Source organism: Heteronotia binoei, chromosome 18 (genome assembly GCF_032191835.1).
Source record: "Heteronotia binoei isolate CCM8104 ecotype False Entrance Well chromosome 18, APGP_CSIRO_Hbin_v1, whole genome shotgun sequence".
Classification (NCBI taxonomy): Eukaryota; Metazoa; Chordata; class Lepidosauria; order Squamata; family Gekkonidae; genus Heteronotia; species Heteronotia binoei.
Genome location: NC_083240.1, coordinates 12,707,432 through 12,734,764, shown reverse-complemented (window position 1 = coordinate 12,734,764; position 27,333 = coordinate 12,707,432). Strand labels below are relative to the sequence as shown.

At 47.0% G+C, this 27,333-nt stretch overlaps 2 protein-coding genes across 5 annotated transcripts in view; one reads left to right on the top strand and one right to left on the bottom strand.

The window, feature by feature from the left end:
- The window catches only part of LOC132587386 (uncharacterized), a 106,902-nt gene that overhangs the window by 66,489 nt on the left and 13,080 nt on the right, over positions 1-27,333 (top strand). The window contains exons 4-5 of one of the 4 annotated variants that reach the window (XR_009556418.1): positions 10,332-10,500; positions 22,561-23,243. Coding sequence is in view for 1 of the 4 variants with exons in the window: in XM_060259678.1 (XP_060115661.1) it covers positions 6,844-6,931; positions 10,332-10,500 (257 nt within the window). In the remaining 3 variants the exon portion in view is untranslated. Of the gene's footprint in view, positions 1-6,814; positions 6,932-10,331; positions 10,501-22,560; positions 23,244-27,333 lie in introns of those variants that run through there. The other 3 variants (XM_060259678.1, XR_009556419.1, XR_009556417.1) reach the window with 3 other exon arrangements.
- The window catches only part of SKI (SKI proto-oncogene), a 193,777-nt gene continuing 184,451 nt past the window's right edge, over positions 18,008-27,333 (bottom strand). The window contains exons 6-7 of the mRNA XM_060259676.1: positions 24,004-24,234; positions 18,008-20,918 (exon numbers count right to left, since the gene is read on the bottom strand). Coding sequence (XP_060115659.1) covers positions 20,730-20,918; positions 24,004-24,234 — 420 coding nt within the window. The 3' untranslated portion in view covers positions 18,008-20,729. The remainder of the gene's footprint in view (positions 20,919-24,003; positions 24,235-27,333) is intronic.

The window sequence follows — 27,333 nt, the reverse complement described above, 5'->3', positions numbered from 1 at the left end:
AGGGTGTGCTTCTAGACTGGTGGGGCGGTTATCTCAGGGGGAGGGCCCCTGAGTCTCCCTTGTGTAAGCAAAGCTGGCTGGTCGCCTCTGGGAGAGCCCTGGCTGTGTAAGCAAGCCCTGCGCTATAAATGGCACCAAGAGAGAAGTGGGTCACATCATCACACACCAGCTGGTTTTGTCGACCTTCTGCCGCTCTCACCCCTTCTGGTGCATGGCTGTCCTGTGCGGGTCCTCGCTTGGGGCCACTTGGAGGTTCGGTATTTGGGCCCTGCAAATGTTTGATTCCCCCCTTCAAGGTGTATACTCCGTGCCGGATTAACCCCTGTGTAGGCCCCTAGGTAGTCAAAATCTCGGGGGCCCCCTTGCAAATTATCTCAGAGTCTGAGCACCCACACCACCACCCATGGCCCCCACCAGCGTTCCCTCTCAGCTGAGTGAGCGTGAGCTAGCTCACAGATTTTTAGCCTCCATCTTGCATATTTTTGTCTCAGCTCAGGAAAGATGAGCCCAGAGCACACTAATTTATCCAGCAGCTCCCAACTTTAATGCCAGTAGCTCACAAAGTAGGATTTTTGCTCACAAGGCTCTGCAGCTTGGAGGGAACATTGGCCCCCACTGCAGCCCGCAGGCACCTTCTCAAAAGCCCCCTTTTACTAAGCTGCGGGGGAGAGGCAGAGAGAGGCAAACTTGGCGACAACGCCAGCAGCAGCCGCCCCAGGCAAGTTGGGCAAAGAGGAGCACAGTTGCTGGCTGTGCATGCAGGCTGGGAGGGCTGCAGGCAGGGGGGGGGAATGGGGGGGAAGCTGGCTCGGGGCCCCTAAAGGCATGGGGGGCCCATAGGCTGGTGCTTACTTGGCCTCATTGTTAATCTGGCTCTGTGTATACTGCCTCAATGCTGAATCACGACCCCCTCCGTAGCTCTGTTTTAAACATTCATCGGGTTCCTTTGGAGGAAAGAAATCGACTCCTCAGCCGTGGCAGTGCTGCGGGGAGGGGAGCGAGGGGTCAGAGGGCAGCACTTTAAATCTTTCAACCTCTGGCAAGCCATCTCCCATTTACCCAGCGTGGCTCTGCACGGAGGACCTCGTAAATCTCTCCTTCCCCAAAATAACGCCTCCTGATCTTTCACCTACAGTAGATTAAAAATAGCCCAGGAGCGACAGCCTTTGCCATTTCACCCCCTCCTCTCCCATCTGAGTTGCTCCATCAAATATGATAGATCGCCAGCCAGGCTGAAAGGGAAGGAATGGAGAAGAGGCTGGGGGGGGGGGGAGAAGAGAAGGCACCCCAGAATTAATCCATGCTCTTCTGCTGACTTGGCTTTCCCCGGTCAGAGTGAGTTTTTGGCCTGTTTCCTTGGCTAGCAAAGTGCATCTCATGGAAGCTATTATTTTATAGGCTCCCTTTTCGAAAAAGGGCTCCAGGAGAATGGCTATTTGTTGTAATGGCTACCTGTGCTGGGGTTGCCAACTTCCAGGTAGGAGGGGGGGGTGGCTGGTGTTCTTTTGGAATTATAGCGACTCTCCAAGCTATAGAGATCAGTTCCCCTGCAGAAAATGGCAGCTTCAGAGGATGCATTCTACGGGAACGTATCTAGGGTTGCCAGGTCTGTGTTGGAAAATACCTGGAGACTTTGGGGGTGGATTCAAGAGAGGGGCTTCAGCATGGCACACTGCCCTGGAGTCCACCCTTCAAGGCAGCCATTTTCTCCAGGGGAGCTGGTCTCTGCCTGCTGGAGAGCAGTTGTAAAAACAGGAGACCCCCCCCCCCAGGCCCCACTTAGAGGCTGGCAACCCTATTGAGCCCCTGAATTATGACCCAGTTATCTACCACCACTCTGGACCTTCCCTTCCCTTGTACCCAGTGCCACACAGCAAGCAGTGTTCCCTCTAAGCTGAGTTAGTGTGAGCTAGCTTGCAGCTTTTTAGCCTCTGGCTCACACATTTTTGTCTTAGCTCAGGAAAAATGGCCCCAGAGCACACTAATTGATGCAGTGGCTCACAACTTCAATGGCAGCAGCTCACAGGGTAGAATTTTTGCTCCCAAGACTCCACAGCTTAGAGGGTGCATTGACAGCAAGTGACCCGGATGCGAAACGACGGATGGCCTTTCCCTCTGTTGACTTGAAGATCAAGCTAAGGAACAGTCTGTTTTAGAGAGGGCAATTCCCTAAGAGAGTCATAAATACCTTTGCTCAACACCTAGCGTCTGGATTTCGCCACCTCCCTCAATGGGGAGCAGCCTTTCGTGTTTCACACTCGCTCCTCTCCAGTTGGCTAGCCAATCAAGTCACACCAACTCAAATTTTCAAAGGGGGGGGGGAGAAGAGAGACTTGCGTCAACAGCTGTGCTGCACATCACAGGTTGCAGCAGTATTTTATAGAGCACTTTAATACCTTAATAATAACATCTAGTACTTTAATACTTTAATAATATCTATCAATATCTCTCTGCGCATAGTGTACTCTTAAGCAATTACACCATTCTTAAGGTCCTTGATTTCACTGGAGATAGAATGCTGCAAGTCTGCTGTGGGTGGGGGGGGGAGAGGTAGCACGGTTGTTATACCCAGGGCTTTTTTGGTAGCAGGAACTCCTTTGCATATTAGGCCACACACCCCTGATGGAGCCAATCATCCAAGAGCTTACAGTAGACCCTGTACTAAGAAGACGACGACATTGGATTTTTATTCCGCCCTCCACCCAAGAGTCTCAGAGTGGCTCACAATCTCCTTTATCTTCCTCCCCCACAACAAACACCCTGTGAGGAGGGGTAGGGCTGAGAGAGCTCTCCTAGAAGCTGCCCTTTCAAGGACAGCTCTGCAAGAGCTATGGCTGACCCAAGGCCATTCCAGCAGCTGCAAGTGGAGGAGTGGGGAATCAAACCCGGTTCTCCCAGATAACAGTCCACACACAACCTCTGCACCAAACTGTCTCTCAAGAGTCCTGTAAGCTCTTGGAGGATTTGCTACATCCCTAATACACGAAGGAGTTCCTGCTATTTAAAAAAGCCCCGGTTATAGCCCCATCTCATCAGTTCTCAGAAGCTAAGTGGGTCGGCACTTGGAGGGGAGGCCATCAAGGCAGTGTCTGCAGAGGAAGGCAGCGACAAAACCGCCTCTGCTTCTCATTTGCCTTGAAATAGGGTAGCCAGTTTCAGCTCTTGGAAGCAAAGTAGGTCAGCACTGGGCTGGGAGACGGCCACGGCGGACTCTGCCGAGAAAGGCAATGGCCATGCAGGGTTTGAATTTGGCATTGGTGATAGCCTTGCCAGCCTCCAGGGGGTACCTATGATTTTAGTGGGTACAGTGTTTGAAAAAAGTGGGGAGAAATTTGAACACTGAAAATAGAGAAGCCGGGGAAAAGCTTATGAGCAAAACAGGATATTAAACCGGTTTTGCCTGTTGCTATACGGCAAATATGAAATAATTGGACATCAAGTCATTAATTGTTGTTGTGTTTTGGTGGAAGAGTATGGAGTCGGAATAAGAGTATTGTCGGGACTTTAATTCTTCCACCTTTGGTTATATACCTGTGTGCTGTTGCACATTGGAAACAGAAGTAAATCATTGTTATTGGCATTGAAGATATTTTATGGTGTTATTGGAAGATATTGACAGACGTCTTCAAGAGGTTTTGAAGCACGGAGCTTTCGGGTGTCTTCCCAGTCCCACTTTCCATGTGACTCTTGGTTGCTACAGACTCCAGGTGGGGCCTGGAGATCTCCCCTTTTTACAGCTGATCTTCATCTGGTAGAGATCAGCCCCCCTGGAAAAAAGGGCTGCTTTGAAGGGTGGACTCTATGGCATTGTCCCATGTTAGGGGCCCTTCCCCTCCGCAAACCCCACCCTCTCCCACCCTCCCCAAAGTCTCTTGGTATTTTCTGACACAGGCCTGGCAACCATTCGCCAGCATTTGGGGGGAAACTCTATGATCAAAACAGCTTCTACCGTTGACTTGCCCAAGTACCAGAATGTCCCATGTTACTGATGATGCAAAGAAGAAGAAGGAGGAATGCAGATTTTATACCCCGTCCTTCTCTCTGAATCAGAGACTCAGAGCGGCTCACAATCTCCTTTATCTTCTCTCCCCACAACAGACACCCTGTGAGGTGGGTGGGGCTGAGGGCTCTCACAGCAGCTGCCCTTTCAAGGACAACCTCTGCCAGAGCTCTGGCTGACCCAAGACCATTCCAGCAGCTGCAAGTGGAGGAGTGGGGAATGAAACCCGGTTCTCCCAGATAAGAATCTGCACGCTTAACCACTACACCAAACTGGCTCTCCTGCATTTCATTGGTGCACTGGAAGTGACCCCACTGGGTTGCCTGCAATGTCGCTGCGATGCCAGACTCCGCCTTCCCCGTCTGCTTGTGAGTACCCCCCACCCCAACCCTCCATGGGGGGCGTGGCAACCCCACATCTCAAAGCAGGGTGAATTGCACAATATCAGCCCGCAGTCTCCCAGGCGTAAAATGTTGAGATTGCACCGTTTCAAACCTTCCCCTGAAACATTTGCCCTCTGCCGTGACTGTAAGAGGGAAATGTGCTGGAGAAATTCCTCCATCCAGCCCCCAACGTCCTCCCCCCCGTACAAATAACCCGCCCGGCATTTATCTTGCCAATAGAGAAATCTGCAGGAGAGAGATCAGATTAAATCCATCTTGCCCAAATGAAGTCTCCTGAAAAACCTGTCTTCCCAAATGCAAGACGGTGGGAATTAGCATTACAGTCAGGTATTCTTATAGCATGCATAAGCCAATCCCATAAAAACTCTGCCAGGCTGTACGTCACCCGGTTGGGATTTTATTAAATTTGCACTCCCCTTCATTCTGACAGCACCTTTGGAAGTGGATTACTCACATTAACTGTGACAACCCTTGAACATTTTTTATTTTATTTTATTTTCCTGCACCTCTCTTTTTAAAGTACTCCTTCCTATCACCTTCAGCAAGTTTTATCTCTTCTCTGCAGATGTTCTTCAGATGAATTGTGCTTAATATCCTGACAGACCCGGTGGTGTAGTGGAGGTGGTGGCAGAAAGAGAAGGGGTGGCCACTGCTGGGGGGGGGGCGTTATCTCAGGCCAAAATTTAGGTCTGCGTTTGACTAATTATGTTTATATTTATTGGCAGTCCTAATCAGGGCTTTTTTTTAGCAGGGACGCACAGGAACCCAGTTCTGGCTGATCAGGCGTCAGGGGGTGTGGCCTGATATGCAAATGAGTTTCTGTGGGGCTTTTTCTGTAAGAAAGCCCTGTGTGAAATAATGATGACGTCAGGGGGTGTGGCGTAATATGCAAATAGATTCCTGTGGGGCTTTTTCTACAAAAAGTCCCTGTGCAAAACAATGGTGACATCAGGGTGTGTGGCCTAATATGCAAACGAGTTCCCGCTGAGCCTTTTCCATAAAAAAGCCCTGTGTGAAACAATGGTGCCGTCATGGGGTGTAGCCTAATATGCAAATGAGTTCCTGTTGGGCATTTTCTGCAAACAAACCCTGGTCCCAATTGAGTTTTTAAATTGTGGGCTTGCAGGGGCGTATTTTAAAATGTTTGTGTTTACACTACCGAGGTTCTTTGTTAATAGTTTTGATTCTTTTGTGCTTAAACCTATCTGTACGCGAATTGTTGTGGTTATATGGTTTTTGGAAATTATTTTTGTTGATTGAAATAAACTTTTCTTTTTGCAAAAAAAAAATGTTTGTGTTGTGTTTGTGTTGTGTTATTTACATTGTAAGCTGCCTTGGGTTTCATAATGTGGAAAGGTGACTAAGAAATATTTTAAATAAACATTTTAAATATTTTAATTAAACACTGGTGCAAAAACATAGCAATAATGTGCATGGATATTTTTCATGAGGATAGAAACAATGGCTGTATTCTAGCCTAACTGTTAATTGTTCCTTGCCTAAAAGTTCAGAGATGTTACTTAATTACACCTGCCACAGAAGGATTACATCTGCCACAGAAGGAGGGGGAGAAGGAGGAGACTGAATTTATACCCTGCCCTTCCCTCAGAGTCTTAGAGTTACTTACTATCTCCTTTCCTTCCTCTCCCCACAACAGACATACTGTGAAGTAGGTGGGGCTGAGAGAGCTCTGACAGAAACTGCTCTTGAAAGGAACAGTTTTGTGAGAACTTGTGACTGACTCAAGGTCATATCAGCAGGTGCCTGTGGAGCAGGGGGGAATGGAACCCAGTTCTCCCAGATAAGAGTCTGCACACTACACCAAACTGGAGGAAGGGTATCACCTTTCTGCCCTACTTGTGGGCATCAAATTAGCAGCAAATGTGGAGATCAAGATGCTGGACTAGATGAACTTTTGGTCCAATCCAGCATGACTCAAATCACAAAATGAAAGCCCCTCTTCCCCCTCAATGCCAAGCTGTTTTAAGGCTCCAGACCAGAGATGACCAAACTGTGGCTTGGGAGCCAGATGTGGCTCTTTCACACATATTGTGTGGCTCTTGAAGCCCCCACCACCTTGTCTGCCGGCTTGCACAAGGCATTTGTCTCTTTCAACCACTTCTCCAAGCCAAGCCTGCTGGCAGCTTGGAGAAAGCATTTGAAGTTAAAGTTGCTTTCTTTCCACCTCTCTCCCTCCCTCCTCCCATCTATTTGCTTGCCTTCCTTCCTTCCTGCCCTCAAACATCCGACGTCCATGTCTCGAGACTCTCAAACATCTGACATTTATTCTATGTGGCTCTTACGTTGAGTTTGCCCCCCGCCCCACTCCAGACTAACCCACCCCCACTAGAAGACCTACAGATAGAAAAGATTGAAAACATAGTTCCTAGACATGTTTTTTTCTCAGCAGGACTGCTCTTACCAGAGTCCTGTTTTTGAATGATGGACAGCTCCCTCCCAGCGGCCCCAAGCTGCCCGCGTCACCCATTTCGCTCTGTAACGTTGAAACAGGCATCCGAGGGAAAAGGTTAGTTCCACCTCAGAGGATCTGAGGGATTTGTTTATGTGTTCCTTTTAATTTTATTTCCCCACCCCACCCCCCTCCCCATATCCTACAAGCAGGCAGTTTCGATCTTGACAGCAGTTGGATTGTCTCCAAGTTCCCAATTTCACCTTTGTCTCAGCAGGAAAGAGAGAAGCCGAGAAAGGAACAGGCTAAACTCACTAAGCATCTGTCACTTAACGTCAAGTTCCCGGTTCCCTTCCAAATGATTTAAGTTTAGGAAGCACAGGGGAGGCAGTAAAGGAGTGGCACACAAGTGTACTCTTGAAACTGGGCCCCCTGAACGAAAAGCTGAGGGGAAGGGGGCAACAGATGGCTAAAAGTAGCCAGATGTGGACTCTTATCTGGGAGAAGTGTGCGGACTCTTATCTGGGAGAATCAGGTTTGATACCCCACTCCTCCACTTGCAGCTGCTGGAATGGTCTTGGGTCAGCCATGGCTCTCATAGGAGTTGTCCTTGAAAGGGCAGCTGCTGTGAGAACCCTTTCAGCCCTACCCACCTCACAGGGTGTCTGTTGTGGGGGGAGAAGATATAGGCGATTGTAAGCCGCTCTGAGTCTCTGATTCAGAGAGAAGGGCAGGGAATAAATCAGTCTTCTTCAGAGCACATGCACATCAAGGGGCGCACATGTACACACTGGGGGGGGATTCTAGCAGGGGCTCCTTTGCATATTAGACCTCACACCCCTGATGTAGCCAATCCTCCAAGAGCTTACAAGGCTCTATCTTGTAAGCTCTAGTAGGATTGGCTACATCAGGGGTGTGCGGCCTGATATGCAAAGGAGCTCCTGCTAGAATCCCACCCCTGCACACGCCCATCAAAATGGACCCATGCCCCTTTGGAGTGGATGCCGGTCCATGCAGTTGGGCATGTGAGAACTCTCAGAGAAGGAGAAGCTATCCCCTTCTTGAAAGGGCCAAAAAACAGCCCAGTTGGCAGAGTAAAAATATGTGTAAGGATATAATGGTTCCAAACCTTGGAATTATCTCCCCAGGAGCGTGTGCTGGGCCTTTCACTTTTCGATCTTTAGGAAGTAGCTGAAGATGGATTGTCTTTAGGATTGCGTCTGATTCAAGCAGTCCTAAATTGCGGTTTTTAAAAATGGTTTTACATCTTCTGTTTCACCAGTAAGCTGCCTTGAGCTAGGTTAAGGGGGAAAAGAGTGACTGATCAATGCTTTCAATAAATAAATATATCATTTCCTCCACAGCCATCCTATAATATATAAAGTCGCTCATAGCTGATAGCCAGGGCATGTCTGACTTTCCCCCGTCATGTATTTTATTCCCATCAAGTCACAACTGAATTAGGAAAACTCTGCAGGGCAGGTGTGTCAAACATGTGGCCTGGGGGCCGAATCAGGCCCCTGGAGGGCTCCTATCAACTGGCTGTCATCTGCTTCCTTCTCCCTTTCTCTTGCTTCCTTCTGCATCACAGCCTGCTTTGCCAGGCTTGCTGAACTGCACAAGAGCTACAGAGCAAAACCTCTATTTTCTCCATTAACCGAGGCCCCTCCCTTGGGAAGGGAGGGAGAGCTTGCTTTGCCAGGCTCTCTCAATCGTACAGCAGAGCTACTGAGCCTAGCCTCTCTTCCTTCTATTGGCTGAGGCTCCTCCCCCTCCTGGTCCCCAGGGAAGGAAGGCAATAGCCAGAGCTTCCTTTGCCCAGTTCCCTGGATCGCATGATAGAAATACAAAGAAAGCACCTTTAAGACCAACGAGTGCTAATGTTTTAAACATGCTTTATTTTAAGAGGTTTTTTATATAAAAAAAAAAAATCTTTAATTGTGTTTGTTTCCTTTATAAAGTTTATATCTCTGCTACCTAAACTAAAATAGGAACACACGTGGCCCGTCCTGACATGGCCTGGCCCAACAAGGCCTCACTTTTTTTAAAAAAAAATAAATATTTTTATGTTTTATTGACTTTAGTACAATTAGCCATTACAGCATATGGATGTTGAAATTACAAATAACCCTCGCCCCCCCCCCCCAACCCTCCCCATCTTCTTTTAGTCTTTTCCCCTCAGCCAAGGGCACAGAGTCCTGATCTTCCACTGAATGTCCTTCCTTGCTTCTCCTGAGATCCACTCTAAATAAGGGTTCCATCTGGTCTCGATTTCCTTGACTTTATCTTCCCACGTGGAATCCTTGTTGATTGTTGCCACGATGTCAGACTGTATGTAATCAAACAAATAGCTGTGCCAGCTTTCTATTGACCATTTACTTTTATCTTTCCACCCCAAAGCGATGACCGCCTTCCCCGCTAGTATCATTGCCTTGACAAGGTTTTGCATGGGTCTACTTAGTGCCGGACTTCCTATTGTGCTTAACAACATCATATTAAAGCCAATGGTTAATGGTACATTGCAGACTTTTCAACAAGGTCTCACTTATGCCAGATCCAGCTGCAGTACTGCAATCCGAATTCTCTGCTCACGACCTGAGTTCGATCTCGGCGGAAGCTGAGTTCAGGTAGTTGGCTTGAGGTTGACTCAGCCTTCCATCCTTCCAAGGTCAGTAAAATGAGTACCCAGCTTGCTGAGGGGAAAGTGCAGATGACTGGGGAAGGCAATGGCAAACCACCCCATTAAAATGTCTGCCACGAAAACGTGATGCGACGTCAACCCAGGGTCGAAAACGACTGGTGCTTGCACAGGGGACTACTTTTACTTTTAGTATTTGTTTATGTCTTGCGGCTCTCAAACATCTGACGTTTATTCCCTCTGGCTCTTACATTAGGCAAGTTTGACCATCCCTGCTTTGGTGACCCACCCCCACCCCCCGTGTCCAGCTACCACTGGGCCTTGACTTTGAGCAGGGGCCATGGCTTAGTGGTAGAACATCATCTCGGTTTGCAGAAGGTCCCAGGTTCAATCCCCAACATCTCCAGTTGAAAAAAACCAGGTAGGAGGCAATGAGAAAGATTGCTATAGATGAGATCGGGAGAGTTTGGCTCCTTAAGTGGACAGGGGGGCGTTCACTTTGGATCTGAGTCTTCAACAAGTCAGTTCTTTTAGTAGTAATGTTTACTACTAAACATTACTACTTGAGACCCTAGAGAGCCACTACCTGAGTAGGCAATACCAAACCTAACGGACCCGTGGTCTAATTTAGTACAAAGCAACATTGTTTGTATTTGGAGAGGGGCTGCAGCTCAGCGGTAGAGAATCGTCTGATGTTGGGTCCAGGTTCGTTTTCCAGCATCTCCATTTACAGGTAGGAGATTATGTGAAAGAGCTCCACCTTAGACCCTGGAGAGTCTCTGGCCAGTCTGAGTAGACAATACTGAATCTAATGGACCAATGATCTGCTTCCATATAAAGCAGCTTCATGAGTGCTCATGTGTTTTCTTATTCTTTCAGAGCAGCTGGTGGACTTTCCCAAGCCAAATTCCACCCACTCTGCCACGAATTGTGCTTTGCCAGAGGGCTTGACAAACTGCTTGATAGTTCCTGCAGGCAGGCAGGCAGCCCAGAAAGCCAGATTTGAACTCCTGGTGAGCTGCTATACACGAGCTGGTAGGCTCGCTCAGTGAGTTGCAAGTTGCACAGACCTGCGGTTAAGATGTTTCTAGCGGAGTGTATGTAGGTGTGTTTGTTGTGATTCCCTGGCAACTCCTGAGGAGCGTTGCCTTAAAGGACAGCAGCATATGCTTCTAGCCTCTTCCTTTCTAATTAAATCTCCACATCTCAAATGCTGGGAAAGGTGGTGAAGAGCACCATTAGCAATAACTAATTATTTCTCGCAAATAGTGTTGTTGCTTTTTTTTTTTTTGTAAAGCGCTCTCTTGAAAAACTGACTTTCAAACCAGAAATTGGCTCGCAACAGCTACCAGCGATGCTGTGTCCAAAGAGAAAGTTAGGCCACATTGGAGAATTATAGGGTTTTGGGTTAGAATTCAGGGGTGTCGAACTCATTTGTTATGAGGGCCGGATCTGCCATAAATGAGACCTTGTTGGGCCGGGCCGTCTGTGTTCCTATTTAAGATTAGGTAGCAGAGACATTAACTTTTTAAAGGACACAAACTCGACTAAAGATTTTCTTTTTAAACTTAAGATAAAATTAAAACATGCTTAAAACATTAGCACTTTTTGGTCTTAAAGGTGCTTTCTTTGTATCTCTCCTATGGGATCCAGGGAATTGAGCAAAGGAAGCTCTGGCTCTTTCCCTCCCTCTCCAGGGGACCAGGAGGGGGAGGAGCCTCAACCAATGGAGAAAATAGAGGCTTTGCTCTGGAGCTCCTGTGCGATTGAGCAAGACTTGCAAAGCAAGTTGAGGTGCAGAAGGAAGCAAGAGAGAGGGAGAAGGAAGCAGAGGACAGCCAATTGCTCGGGGGCCCGATAAGAGCCCCCCGGGGGCCTGATTCAGCCCTGAGGCTGACGCCCCTGGGTTAGATGCAGAACCAAGTCATGCTGAGGAGACAGAGGCAGCCATAGCTCAGCTATGCTTTGTGCGCATGTCTCATGTTCCATTCTTGCAATTTCTAGTTAAAAGAATCCATGCACGGTTGAGGGAAGACCATTCGGTGAGACCTTGGAGTGTCGTTGCTACTCTCAACTCTGGGCTAGAGTGGCCACTGGTTTGACTCAGCCTACGGCAATTTAGTATATTCAGGAAGTTCCATTCTGTCCCCCGCATGCAGTTTCAAATAGGGTTGCCAGCCTCCAGGTGGGAAAACTGGAGAGAGGTCACTGACACTGTAAGAGGTCGCTGCAAGACACGCTGTCTCAGCACTTTGTACATTCTATATCAGGGGTGGCCAAACTTGTTTAATGTAAGAGCCACATAGAATAAACTTCTGATGTTTGAGAGCCGCAAGACACGAATGGCAGATGTTTGAGAGCCGCAAGACAGGCAGGGACGAAGGCAGGAAAGTAAATGGGGGAGGGAGTGGATGTGGAAAGAAAGCAACTTTAACTTTAAATCCATTCTCCAATCTGGTGGCTGGGTTGGCTTGAAGAAGTGATTTAAAGAGAAAAATGCTTTCTCCAAGTCAGTCAACAGGGTGTTCGGGGCTTCGAGAGCTGCACAATATATGCGAAAGAGCCACAGTTTGGCCACCCCTGTTCTATATTGTTGTTCTACTGTATATGGTTGTATTACATTTTAGTTATCTGGACACTATAACCTTTTGGTTGTTTCTTGATTGCAGCCTCCAGGTGGGGCCTGGAGATCTGCTTTTACAACTGATCTCCAGCTGGCAAAGTTCAGCTCCCCTGGAGGAAATGGCTGCTTGGAAGGGTGGGCTTCCTGGCCTTGCACCATGCTGAGGCCCCTCCCCTTCCTTAACCCCGCCCACTCCTGGGTCTACCCCCAAAGGCTCCAGACCTGGCAACCCTAGTTTCAAAGGCACCCTTTGCAGAAATTCCTGATGATTTGGGGGTGAGGCTGCCTTTTCAGCAGGGTGGTATGCGATACAGTCCACTCTTTAAAGCAGCCTTTTCTTTCCCTCCAGAGAAACTGATTTGGATTGTTTGGAGATCAGTTGTAATCCCAGGAGATCTCCAGGCCCCATCTGGAGGTTGGCAACCTGACTTTGCAGCCCCGGAATCCCTCTAAAAGCCAAGATATTTGGGCGACATCTTAAATCATATCCCTGATTACTATCTTTCCCCAGATCAAATTGCTTGCCAGACTGTCCCCCCCTCCCCATTGGGGAATTGCATGATAAAATGCATGCAGAAAATTAGCACATCAAGGGAAAGACTAAAACTCTCCTTGACATTTATGTGTGGGGTGGATTCTTTTTAATTGGCACAGACTGCAATCCACCCCCATCTGCCTCCAGAAGTGGTAGGGTCCAGCCAGGCACATGCACACTGCATATATAAAGAATTGGTTGCAGGGAAAGCCTTTTGAGGACTCTAGGGGAGGGATGCATTGAAGGCAGAGGTCCTCAACCATTCAGAGGCTGTGGACACATTTGGGAACTTGACGTGGCATGGTTGGTGCAGCCACACAGAATGGTTGCCACAGGAGGCGGGGCCAGCTACAAAATGATTGCCACAGCTGAATTTCAGTCATACAGTGTGGCGGATCCTTGTGCTGTGATGCAGGGATGGAATTCTAGCAGGAGCTCCTTTGCATATTAGGCCACGCACCTCTGATGTACCTAGTCCTCCCAGAGCTTACAAGGCTCTTTTTTGTAGATAGATCCCAGTAGGCAGCCGTGTTGGTCTGAAGCAATAGAACAAAGCAGTAGACAAGTGCACCTTTAAGACCAACTACGTTTTATTTAGAACGTAAATGCTTTGTTCTAAGGCTCTTTTTTGTAAGCCCTTGGAGGATTGGTTACATCAGCAGGGTGTGGCCTAATATGCAAAGGAGCTGCTGCTAGAATTCTACCCCTGCTGTGGTGGCAGCTACTGCCAAAGCAAAAATCTGCACAGCCAGTGAAATGTCCAATAGTCAAGCAGATGCCTTGCTGAGCAAAAGCGCTACCTGCCCCAACCTACTTTCTGAACACACTTGGCAGATGCTAGAAAAGGCGCCAGTGGGTGCCATGTGTGCCCATACCACCGCATCGGGGACCCCTGGTTTAAGAAGTTGCATGAACAATCTTCATCTCGCAAGCTCCCATTTAACGAAACACCCCCTCCCCCCCAAAAGCCCACCCTCTCAATTTGTTAATTTTAATCAGTTAGCAGCCTTTCTGTTCACCTTACCATATGAAGTGAAAAAACACTTTTAGTAGGATGTGTGATATTTTTTTCCTTTTTTTCTGGACAATTTTTATTTTACGTAATACGTCTATACACTGTACATTCAGTCACTGTGGTATATAAGCATAGCTATTTTTCATACATAATCTGATAAAGTCCTTTATTTTACAATATTATCTGTTTTAGGTGGGGAAGGGAGGGGAGGGGAAAAAGGGATCCTGAAAAAAGGACTATCAAGTTACACAGAGAAATAGATAAATATGCCATGCTTTTTCCCCCCTCCTTTTTTTTTGTCTTTTTGTAAATCAGGCATTTATAAACAAGAAAGCATACTTTAATTACGTAAAAATAGTTCTAGAATAGGAGAATAAATCATAATATTGTTAGCAGCAGTTTGGGGGGGGGTGTAACAAAAAATGTGCTGAAATGCAATTGGCTATTATAAGTTTGCATCTTTTCTCCCCCCCCCTTGATAGAAAACTCAGTTCTGATCATTCCTTTGCTTTGAAAGACCTCCCTCGAAATCCATAGGCTGGTTGGGAAGAGATGGGGGAAGTGTCAATTTTTATTTAATTTAACTATAAAATACTTTACAATGAGGAGAATGATGAAAAGATGCAAATAACGGGGAGAAAGTTTTAACCGACATTTGGTGGAAGGGGGAGGGGGAAACACACCCTTTTGTTTGTTGTATATATACTTTTTCCCCTAACAAATGGTGAGGTTTCTTAGTTTAGAAACACAATTTGTAGAACAAGACGACTAAGTAAGAAAAGGGTTTTTGAAAAAGTAAACATCATATACACATTATACAATTGTGAAATTAAAAAAAAGTATTTACAAATTAACTTTTACTTTTTTTATGGTATGGTTTGGTTTTTACATTGGCTAGTTCAATTGAAAAAAGCAGATTACTATGTATATCTGTTAGCTGCTCCATAGATATGAGTGTCTTATTGCTGTTGGAATTAATCTTTTTCCCTTTGTTATCTTTGTTTTTTTAAAAAAGTGAATAAGTAAACTGAATATACAATTATCTAGGGTTTTTTATATATATATAAATATACAGATATATGATGTACAGGGAGAGTCAACAGCCTATATAATAAACGTTTCTTCTCCCTTTGGGGGGGTGGGGAAGTGTGTGGAGGAGAAACTCCAAATTTCTTAAAAGAAACTGGTTGTGAGCAAGGCAGGATCAGGGGGTAGGCTGCTTGCAATTTTCAAGCCACTCACCAACACACTGCTAAAGGGACTGAGCAATAGCTCCCTAAGGCAGCCAAGCGTGTGGCTGTGTGGGGAGGAAATGTAATTTCCCCTCTGTCAGTTTGGGGGTTGGTGAGGAGTTAGAGCTCTGCAAACCAAAAAGACTTTCCCATTCACTTGAATGTTGGAGAACGTTCTGTGAGCGCACTGGGACGGCACATCATCATGCAGAGCGCCACATGTTGTGTTGGAGACCTTGAGGAGCTTTGGTTTTTTTTTTTAAAAAAACTATGAGCCAGGGCTTTTTTGTAGCAGGAACTCCTTTGCATATTAGGCCACACCCCTCTGATGTAGCCAATCCTCCTGGAGCTAACGGTAGGCCCTGTACTAAGAGCCCTGTGAGCTCTTGGAGGATTGGCTATATCAGGGGTGTGTGGCCTAATATGCAAAGGGGTTCTGGGCCTCTGGCTACAAAAAAAGCCCTCCTATGAGTATGTTTCCTAGCTAGATCTTACCGCCATCGCTCCCTCAGACCTTGGCAGCAGATCTAAAACAAAAAAGGGGGGTGGCAGTGACCATTTGGCAGTGCTCACTGGAGGCATTTGTACACAGTGGACTAGGACCTTTTCCGAGACAAGGACCATTCATTGCAAGGAAGAAAGACCTGAAGCTATCCTGGCTTTGTCCATTCACTGAAGGCAAAAACATTTGTAGGAATAGCACTCCAGATTGTCTCATTTCCATTCCTCATACAAGTTTGTCTTGGAAATCCTTTGAACAGGCATCTGCCAAAGCGAAAGGATGCAGGGATGGATGTAAGCCCCCCAGGTGCTACCTGGGGATTCCTAGAAATTACTGTTTATCTCCAGAGACCAGATCCCCCTGAAGAAAATGGACGCTTTGGAGAGTGGACTCTGGCATTGTACCCTACTAAGGTGTTCCTCCCCTCTCCAGGCTCCGCCCCCAAATCCCCAAAAGTTTCCCAACCAAGATCTGGCAACCCTATTCCGTACCCCTGCCTGTGGCCAGGGATCTGGCAAAGTGCAAGAGATGCCATGACAAAATGGTATCTAAATAGGGCTGACAGATAGAGGAACTCCTGCTTTTGTGAGGTGCTTCTGTTACCTGGTGTTTGGCCGGCAAGGGAAAATCCCATCCTCAGCTGGCCTGAAAGGTGACATGATGATGTCACTTTTGGGCAATGCTCTAGTTTTTGGGCAAAACTCTATGGTAACATTGGCTACAAACCATAGAGTTTTGCCCCAAAACTAGATTGTCACCACCCAGCGCGGGCAATGCTCTAATTTTTGGGCAAAACTCTATGGTAACATTGGCTACAAACCATAGAGTTTTGCCCCAAAACTAGATTGTCACCACCCAGCGTCGGCGATCCCATATCTAAACATCCTCCTGCTTGTTATAGAATGACATACTACCAAAAAAAAAAACCCCTACCCCAAAACAAAAAAATCCACACAAGATTTCCAGCTCATCTCCTAAGGAGATTTTTTTGTCATCATAATTTCTTGGCTACATCCTCCATCAGGGATGTATTTTACGGGGGCGAAATCTCTGTTATCACCTGGGCTGTATAAAATCAAAGTTGGCAGCCTAACATAAAAAACCTGCAATCCTATTAGAGAAACATTTGGGAATCATTCATTTTTTGCTTGCCTTGTGTGCTTTTAAATGGATGCAGACCAGAAATGAGCTATCAGAGTTAGACCTGCAGGATTAAAAGAGGTAAAGATCCAGCACTTCATTGTGTGTGTGTGTGTGTGGGGGAGAATGCTGCACATGTAGGAATACACTTAATGCTTCTTAAGTGCACCCCTTAAATATGTGTCCTGCAAATATTCTCAGCTTTAGAAGAGGCCAACATCAGTCTTTGTTGGTCAGGTAGTTTCCCCCTCCCTGTTCTATTTGCTTTTCTTTTTTACTCCTTTTTTTACAGGTTCCTGAAGTTGGATACCTGGATGGTAGAATCCCCCCCCCCCTAAAAAGAATGTTTAAAATAGCATGACAACTGAAAAGTGAGAGGACACAGATTCAGTGTCAAGGGCAGCAGATTTTGGCACACCATGGTCCTTGAAATGTGAGCCTTCAATGCCATCTTTAGAAACAGAGACTTTGGAAGCACAGCTCTGTGTTCCCAAGCTGTAGGCCTCCTTTTGCAGTCTGGTTTGTCGGCGGCTACATCAGCAAGGAGTCGGGCTTGCTTCTTCCCTAGGCTTGGGGGTACAACAAGCATGGTGTGACACGGTTGCACAAGAGCGAGTTTTGTGTTTCTTTGCTTCAGCAGTAGGACCCTTATTACACCAGATCTAGTCGGATGGGGAATGGTTTTTGGACTGTAGTTTGGTGGCTCGTAGGGTTGTCAACTCTGAGAGGAGAAATGATTTTGAGGGGTGGGGCTTGCAGAGAGCGTGGCTGAGAGAGAGGAAGGACTTCAGCAGGGTGTAATGCCGGGGAGTCTTCCTCCAAAGCTGTCCTTTTTCTCCAGGGCAACTGATCTCTGTGGTTTGGCGTGGTAGGGTTCACAAACTTCTCTTGTCGGGTTGGTCATACCAGCGGCTGAGGAACTAGCATTCATGCAGGGGAAATGTACTGGGCTGCGTACAATTCTCTGGTTGGATGTGCTGAACCTCTTTCTCTCTGCTTGAGCTAGTATTTGTTAGAGCGAAAAGCCTGGATGGCCACGAAGACAAGTAGCACACCCTTGTAATAACTGTGCAGGGGCTCCTCAGAGTGGGTGGGCAGGCAAGCTTTCTTCTGAAGAAGCTTTTCTACACTCCTGAGAGCCTCCTTGTTAAACTTCTGCAGAATTCCAGGGTTCCTCAGAGTATGTCTAGGATGTCCAGTCTACCCCAGCGAGGCACAAGCTTATTCCCAATCATGACCCCTTGGAATTCCTGGCCGCAGCCAAAGTTTGAAGGAGGAAACGGGAAAAAAACACCCCGAGTGTGAACAAGTCAGTTGGTTTCCCTGGGAGTAAATCGCCAGCCGCAAGACAGACCGGCAGCATACGAGCGACATTATTCTGTGACTCTTACGAGAGAAGTATTCGCCACGAAAAATCCGTAAGGCTGAGAACAGGTTCTGTTCCTTTTGTATCATGATGACCCCCCCCCCAAACAACCCCCCTTTACATAAGACAGTAATAATGCCTGTTGATTAATATATGTATGGCAAAGGTTTTAATTCCATGCATATGTTTTTTTTAATAACTGCAGAAAAAAACATACAAAGAAGCTTTTTTTTAAAAAAAAAAATCCCCACATTTAAAAAAAAAATAACTGCATAAACACAATCAATAATCTGTTTGCATTGCACTTTAGAAGAGGGAGAATGGGATCTGCTCATCACAATTGAACCAGGGCAAAACCCCTGTAACCTTGGACAACGGGGCTCGTTTCATGCAAATTATTTCGTACAGCTTTAAAAAAAAAATTTTTTTTTTTTTGCTCCCCTTAATTTATTTTGCCTAAGTAACCTGACTTTTTTCTAATATAATCTTTCTTTTTATTATGTTTTTTGTTACCAGCCTCTCCCTCCCCCGAAATGAACTTTACTTTCTCCTTCCAATGTTCATGCTTAACAACGGCTATTAGAATGGGTAATAACTTTATTTTAATACAGTTCGCTTTTTAAAAAAAATTACCTAGTGTACTTGTAAGTAAATACTTTAATTTTAGGACTGGCAGCGACTTAGCGAAGGAAAAGTTTCATTAGCAGAGGATAATGTCCCATCAGTGTTGATACACCAGGGGAGGGGCAGGCATCCCAGAGAGTGATCTGTGTCCCCCCTCTCCATTTCAGAATCAAAAGTCCATTATTTTTTTTTGAATAAGTGACCTGTCGAAAGGCCGGGGAACGGATTCAGGGAAACAGTTCCGATAAATGTTCCGGAACATCCCAGAAAATAGTTCTGGAAATGCGCTTTAGAGGGCAAGAGAAGAGCCGTGGTCATTGTGGTGAATTCACATGTCGGAGTATTGCCAGGGTGGAGGGGAATGACGGTGGTGGCGCCTCCCCTCCTTCCCACACACAGCAAAATGGCCATGGAAGAAACACCAATTGTTCAACCATTGGAGGCCTAAAGAACTAAATTTGGAAACCTGACTCTGGAATGCCTGCCACCTCCCCAGTTTTGTTTGCATCTTGTACAACATAATTGCTAGAGTTAAGCCAGCACAACTTGAGCCTGAAATGGATCGACAGTACCCAAACCCACTCCAACGCGCAATGGCAGGCCGGCAAAATTGGCAACCGAGGAATGAGGGGGAAGCAGGGGGGGAAACGAGGAAGAGAGCACAGTTCTTGACAAACTTTTTTTTTTCTTTTAAAAAGAAAGAAACAAGAATCCAGCTGGTTACTGAAACGTTGGCCCCAATCCTGTCGAAGCAAAACTCCCACCGGGAATAGGATTTTGCCCTGAGCGTGTGAATGCATATTTCTTTAGATCCATGGCTGGGTTGGGAAGGAGCTGCAGCAGAGATCCCAAGATTAAAATATTTGTCACAAAAATAAAGACCCCCCCCCCCCTTTTAAAAAAAAACAAAACCTAAAGAATAAGAAATGTAGGCTTATATTCACAGCAGCAAAAAGTCTCTTTTTGTCTCTTTAATACAACGTTGAGCCATCTTCCGGGGGCACCCAAGTCCTCACACGTGACTGCAAGTCAAGAAAATACTGAATTTCTGAGGTGATGAACAAATGGGAATGAGTTCTTCAGGGAAAAAAATTAAAAGAAAATAAATGGAAAGAAATGTTGTCTCACACACACACACACTTCTTTCTCTCTCGTCTCTCACAAGCGGCTTCATGGTCCATCCGTCTCTTGTTTTACTTTTTTTAATTTTTTTTTTTTTAGAAAAACGCAGCTTCTATTTCTTTCCTAAAAACTGAAGTGCTCTGGATATGAAACGAGTCTTTTTTTAAAAACACATCAGTTAATAACAGATATCTTTTTTTTTTTTAAAGGAGAGTTATGGCATGATTTACAAACACTGACTTTAATAAGGCGGGGGGGGGGAGGGTTCGTGTTGGATGTCCTTTCGCTGCTTACACTCTTCACTCTCCTTTCCCCTCTGGCTCTCTTAACATTGGTGCAAATGCAGGGTGTGTGTGTGGGGGAGGGGGAACATGCGGATTTAAACTAGAAACAAATTAAAAAGTTTTGAAATTCTCGTAGAAATCCCCTGAAGGGTTCAAAACTGTCATGGCTTACCGTTGGGTATTTTCAGACAAGCGTCTCTTAGGGAAGAACCCAACACCTTTAACAATTTATCTTTACAAATGAGGCATCCAAAAGTGTCTCTGTTCGCGCCCCCCCCCCACCCCAGTTTTATATATAATATATTTATTTTCTAAAAAAATCTTGTTGATGGTTACAATACCACATCTTTGTGACTCAACCGTTTTGTACTTTTTTTTTTTTAAATAGCTTATAACAAAAAAGGGTCCTCGTAATTCCAAAGTGTTGCGCGGAAAAGGGGATTTTCCTCTCTCCCTTTCCGTTTTCCTTGGGTGTTGCCAGATACACCCGAAGAGCAGTAGAAAAAGATTTCTTTTTTTTTTTTTTTTGCTGTGGACTCAAAAGTAGTTTAGTTTTTGTTTTAATAAACACTCTTCATGTTATAGGCACAGGAAGATGTTGTGCTATATGGATTTGGAAAAAAAAAGGAAAAAAAGACAGGATTTCAGTGCTTCTGTTATAACGAGTAACGTCTGCCCTCCGATCAGTAACTAAGTCCACTGCCATTACCGGCATGCACAGGGGCGAGCCCCCATGCGCATGCGCCGCTCCCCCACACAATCCCTTACTGTGCATATCTGTCAGTCTGGCCTACGGGGTTAGACAATGTCTCATTCCTTTCGCGAGCGCTGCTTCTAGTTCTCCAGATCCTTTGCCATATGTTCGCTGCTGGGCAGATTGCTCTGCTTAGGCCACAGTTGCTCCTGAAGTTCCTTGACCACTTTTTCCAAGTGTTCCCGCGCTTCCCTCTCGCGCAACAGGTCAGCGCGCAGCTGTTCCCGGTCCGCTTCGGCATGCTGGAGTTTCACCTGCAGGTCTTCGATCTAGAGGGAATGAAAGAGAAGATGCTCAGAGAATGCCGCTTCTCTAATACTTGAGAGGGCTTCTTAGGTGGGCATTCAAAAGTTAACGGGTTTTGTTCTACTGTCAGGGGGCTACCACAGGTAAGGCTTTTGTGCAGCAGTTGCCCACTGAACCACTGGAAGTGGGGGCATGCAGAGAAGGACCCGGAATGAAGAGTCTTCCACCTGCCAGTGCTCTCGAACAGGACAGCTGTTGGCACTCCAAAGAGGAAATAGCAACACAACCATTCCTGGATCAAACTGTCAACTGTACTTAAATTTACACAGGGAAAAAAGGCCCACTCCGGCTGGCTGCTCTAGCTCGCCAGGTCTTAACACCGCTTACTGAGTGTGATTCGAGTCTCAGAGTGCAGGCCTCTTTGAGCTATTTGGTACTTGTTCGCTTGAAATTTCAGAAGTATAGCTTTTTTTTTTTTTGCCTTATTTGTCCAGCAGGAAAGCCCCCCAGGGGACTTACATAGACAACTAAAGCATCTTGCACGTCAAAAGATTAAGCAGAAAACAACAAAGATCAAATATAAACAGGGAGAACACAAGATAGTCACAGCCAAGGTGGTGCCAGCTGCTGCTGAAAGCTACCATAGCTAGCTGGGCATTTGAAAGTTCATGATCTTGGCTGCAGTTAAAAACTTTGTAAGTCAGGGCCTACCACAGAAAAGGCCCTTTCAGCATTACTTGCACACCAAACTTCTGTTAGTGGAGGCTTATAGAGAAGGACCATGGAGAGGGTTGCCAACTTCCATGTGGTAGGTGGGGATCTCCTGGAATTACAGTGGATCTCCAGGTGACAGAGATAATTACCCCTGTAGGAAATGGCTGCTTTGGAAAGTGGGCTCTATGGCCTTATATCCTGCTGAGATCCTCCTGAGAGCCAGTTTGGTGCAGTGGTTAAGTGCACGGACTCTTATCTGGGAGAACTGGGTTTGATTCCCCACTCCTCCACTTGCAGCTGCTGGAATGACCTTGGGTAAGCCACAAGTTCTCTCAGAGCTGTTCTGCTCAAGAGCAGTTCTTGGAGAGCTCTCTCAGCCCCCACCTACCTCACAGGTTATCTGTTGTGGGGATGGGAAGCGAAAGGAGAGTGTAAGCCACTCTGAGACTCCTTTGGCTAGCAAAAAGCGAGGCATAAATCCAATCTCTTCTCTTCTTCTAAAGCCTCACAATCCCCAGGCTCTGTCCCCAAATCTCCAGAAATTTTACTAACCTGGACCTGGCAACTTTAGATACTGGGGCAGATGCGTAAGGGAGATAGTTTATTCTGGGCATTTGAGACTAGGGCTTTGAGCTCTACGCAGGAATAGTAAAGCTCTTTAAGAGCACAAGGTATAAATCTGGGCGGGGAAAGGGAGAATTTCTAGAAACAAGCCTTCGTGCAGCAGTTGCCCACTGGAAGTGGGGGCATGTAGAGAAGGACCCGGAATGAAGAGTCTTCCACCTGCCAGTGCTCTCGAACACTAGGCTTTGAATGCAGCCAGAGGCTGTGCAACTGTGTGCCTGTGTGTATGTCTGGAGGCGCCTACACATCCCCTAATTCCTCTGAAAAATCCCCAGCGCCTGGTTTCTCAGCTTAATCCGTCCTCCTCCTCTGACGCCGTTTCTTCAGATGAGCATCGGAACTGTGGGTTCTGCTAAATTAGAAACCAAGGAGACAGACAGACAGACGCGTCCTCTCTCCTGTGCTCAAACAAAGACTTCCTATGTCTCCAGAGCAGCTGGGAGCTCAGGGTACAAGGGCTTCTGACATGATACGTATTTTTACCAGCAAGGAAAGAAAAAAGAAAAAAAACCCTCCTCCCCTGCCTTGAGCAAAGAACAGGAGAACTTTAAAAAAAAAACAAAAACAACAACCCAGAACAGACTGGAACAGCAAATCTGCAAGCTCTATTTTGGTTAAGAATGTATCCACCGCCACCACCGCTAAAGTGGAAGTTGACGCCCAGCGAGTAAAGCTCTGAATCGGATTGTGTTTAGTCTGGGCACCTCTTATCAGCGAGACATCCCATGATGCTAGAGGAGGAAACCCGCATCATTTCCTGCTTCTGCTCGCCTAAGTTTAGCCTGCCTTACAAAAGGGCCGCTCCCCTTCCTGTTAACAAGACCGCTGGGGAAGAGTAAAGTTTAATGGGGATTTGTTCTACACTTTTTCTTAAAAAAGAGCTCTGGTAGTTTTTCACAGCACAGAACGTGCCCCCATCAACACCCAGTGACAGAACTTATGAGATGTGTGCGTGTGTTGTGCTGTGTGTGTGTGCCTTTCTGCTGGCTTTCATTAAAGAGAACAGAATTTCACCCCCCTTGTAATACTTATTGTGAGGAGGAGGAGGAGAAGAATTGCAGATTTATACCCTGCCCTTCTCCCTGAATCAGAGACTCAAGAGTGGCTCACAATCTACTATAACTTCTCCCCCCACAACAGATATCCTGTGAGGTGGGTGGGGCTGAGAGGTGGGTGGATGCCCTTTCAAGGACAACTCTGGCGAGAGCTATGGCTGACCCAAGGCCATTCCAGCAGGTGCAAGTGGGGGAATCAAACTTGGTTCTCCCAGATAAGAGTCCACGCACTTAACCACTTCACCAAACTGGCCTAGACATGTTAAGAAGGGAAGGGATGACTACATTCGAAAGTGTACAAAAGGTTCCACCTGAGATGCCTGCCTCCCTTAGGTTGCCAACCCCCAGGTGTGGCCTGGAGTTCTCCCAGAATTACAACCGATCTCCAGCTGATAAGAGACAGGTTCCTCAAAGAAAATGGCTACTTTGGAAGGTGGCCTCTATAGCATCTTTACCCCCACTAAGACTCCTCCCCCAAACCACACCCTCCACAGGACCCGCCCCCAAATCTCCAGAAATTTCCCAACCCAAAGTTGACAACCCTCCCCCCCACCAAATGCTCCCATTTTGGCTCCAAGCATCGCCTTGCTGCCCCTTTTGCTTCCTTCATTTTTCTTCCACGATGGCAAAGAATTATGATTTTTGAATGCTAATAAGTATTGCATGCGTGTGTGTGCTGTTCAGTCAGGAAACCTCGAGGAACCTTTCTCCTCACCTGGGCGGAGTACTTGGCCCGCAGCCGGCCAGCTTCGCAGCCCTTGTCGCACACCCGGACCTGTCTGGCTTGCTCCAGTTCCCGTTTTAGCCGTATCCGCGACTCGTTGGCCTCTTTCATTTTCTTCTCATTCTCGGCTCGGAGTCGCTCGATCTCCTTCCTCAAGTTGCGCTTGGCCTCAGTGGCTTCTCTCAGCTTCTCCTTCTTCGCCACACGTAAGAACTCCAGCTCCTGAAAGAGGAGGGGAGATGGTATCATGAGAGAATTCTGGGGAGGCACGGGGGCTTGAGTTTGGCAGGCCACAAAGAGGAGGGAAGGCCTGTAATTGCGTGGTCATTTCCACACTGAGCCATGTTGTGTGGGATATGGTACATAGATGGCCTCGTCGCATGAAGTACAAGTGTGAGGAAGCTAGAAAAGGGGGTGAAAAGACCTTAACTCCAAAGTGGAAGAAACACATTTCCAGTCACTGGTGATGGGAACAATGGTATCAAATTCCTGTGCCCAGTGCTTTTTTTGTAGCAGGAACTCTTTTGCATATTAGGCCACACACCCCTGATGTAGCCGATCCTCCAAGAACTTACAGGGCCTACTGTAAGCTCTTGGTGGATTGGCTACATCAGGGGTGTGTGGCCTAATATGCAAAGGAGTTCCTGCTACGAAAAAAGCCCTGCCGATGCCTCATCATTAACTAGCATATTTAGGCACATGGACAACCATTTGCCAAGTTTGTATATCACGCTTTAAAAAGAATTTTAAAAACCACACACGCTCCTTCGTAATGGTGTCTATTTGATGCTTGTAACGAATTTGTTACAGATTTGAGGCTTTCAGGGTTAAAAACTCCCAACAGTTTCCCCCCCCCCCACCCTCGCCCTTCCTGCCTTTTCCATCTCCCCTTCCCATGTCCAGATACTGCACTTCCTCTGTTAAGTAACGAACCGCACCGAGGTCATGGGAAATCCTCTCTGTTTCCCCAACAATCTTGTTTCCGAGCCAGAACATTGTTCTCCTGGCTTTTATTTCATCTCCCGACCCTGTGACACAGTCTGCTACCCAGCAGAAAATTAAAATCCCAACGCGGCAGCAACTGAATCCTGGAAGGGGAGGGGAAGAGACCCCAAGGTGGATAATACCCTTTGGCTCAGTTCAGTACAAATAAACACTGTGCCAAGGAGACACCACCTGGCTCTATAGGAAGGGTGGTCAAACTTGCTTAACCATAAGAGCCACAAAGAATAAATGTCAGATGTTTGAGAGCTAGAAGACATAAAAGCCAGATGCTTGAGAGCCGCAAGACAGGGGGGGGGAGGAAAATGGAGGGAGGGAGAGGTGGAAGGAAAGCAACTTTAAATGCATTCTCCAAGCTGCCAGGTGGCTTGGCTTGGGGAAGTGATTTAAAATGAGAATGCCTTCTTCAAACTCTCTTCCCATATATGCCCCGGAGGTCGCTTTGTTCGGCCTCCCAAGATCTTTTGACCAGCCCTGGCCCAAGAAATGCCCGTCTTGCCTCTACCAGGGTCAGGACCTTCTTGGTCCTGGCCCCGACCTGGTGGAATCAGCTCCCTATGGAGATTCAGGCCCTACCTGGCTTGTTAGCCTTTTGTAGGGCCTGTAAAATGGAGCTGTTCCACCAGGCTTTTGGATGAGGCAGCGGGTATCTATCTATTGGATCGGTTGGCCTCCCCTACCGTACCATCCTGCTGTACCATCTTGCCGGACCATCCTGTTGTACTTTACTGTTACTGTGATTTTATTATTACTTATGCTGATGTACTCTGCTCGGAGCCCCCATGGGGGAATGGGCAGAATATAAATAAACTAAAAAAAAAAGGCTGACTGATGTGGTGGTGGAGGCTTCCAGAGCCACACAGTATGGTGAAAGAGCCACATGCCGCTCCTGAGACACGGGTTGGCCACCCCTGCTCTATATTTTCTGACCACTCTCTTTTTTGAGCCAAAGGCTCAAAAAGGCTCAAGGTCACATGCCGAGTAGTCAGTAAGGCCTGGATGAGCCAATAAGAACATCTGGCCCATTCTTCTTCGGCCACTCACATGAACAGATGAACGCATGAAGTTGCCTTATACTGACTCCGATCTTTTGGTTCACCAATACTAGTGCTGTCTACTCAGGCTGGCAGCAGCTCTCCAGGGTCTCAGGCTGAGGTCTTTCACATCACCTGCTACTTAACTGAAGATGCCGGGAATTGAACCTGGGACCTTCTGCATCCCAAGCAGATGCTCTGCCACTGAGCCACAGCCCCTCCCCGAATGGATGCCCTGCTGTCCTCCTTCAAGCGCCGTTTCAGGGGAAGGCAAACCTGGCCTCCAGCAAGGCCTTCCAGAGCATTCAAACTCTTATATTATTACATTCCAAGCTGGGTTGTTCGACCGGATTGAGTTTCCATGGGGGGATTTCATCAGGCCCGAACTCGCAGTCGAACGTGGTGAAAAGTTCGCCCGCGGCTTCGCTCGTCAAGGGAAAAACTATAAGGAACGCGTTTTCAGTTCTTGAGAAACAGATGTATTCCCCGCTTCCCGGCTGCATCTCCCTTTCTGATTCTGTATGCGACCCGTGATTGAAAGAATACATATTTGCAAGTCATAAGTACGCCTGAGTGCGCTGGGCTTTCCGTAAATGAGAAGCCGTTATTGCTAAGCTCTGTCAAAACTATCGTTTCTCGGCGAAGTGGTAAACTCTGAGAAAGGCACAGGAGAACGATTTCAGACCGATGCGAAATTGAGGCGATGACCTCTGCATGTGCGGAAGACTCCGCCACTTCAGAAATGAGTGCATTAATGAGCTTTAACCGGTCACTAGATTTAGGGGGCAGGCAGGATATCTGACCAGATTGGGCTATCCAGGGCAAGGCAGTCGGGACTCTTGTCCCGACTGAGCCAGTTTGGTGTAGTGGTTAAGTGTGCGGACTCTTATCCGGGAGAACCGGGTTTGATTCCCCACTTCTCCACTTGCACCTGCTGGAATGGCCTTGGGTCAGCCATAGCTCTGGCAGAAGTTGTCCTTGAAAGGGCAGCTGCTGTAAGAGCCCTCTCCAGCCCCACCCACCTCACAGGGTGTCTGTTGTGGGGGAGGAAGGGAAAGGAGATTGTGAGCCGCTCTGAGACTCCTCGGAGTGGAGGGGGGATATAAATCCAATATCTTCATCTACCTCACAGGGTGTCTGTTGTGGGGGAGGAAGGTAAAGGAGATTGTGAGCCGCTCTGAGACTCTTCGTAGTGGAGGGCAGGATATAAATCCAATATCTTCATCTACCTCACAGGGTGTCTGTTGTGGGGGGGAGGAAGGGAAAGGAGATTGTGAGCCGCTCT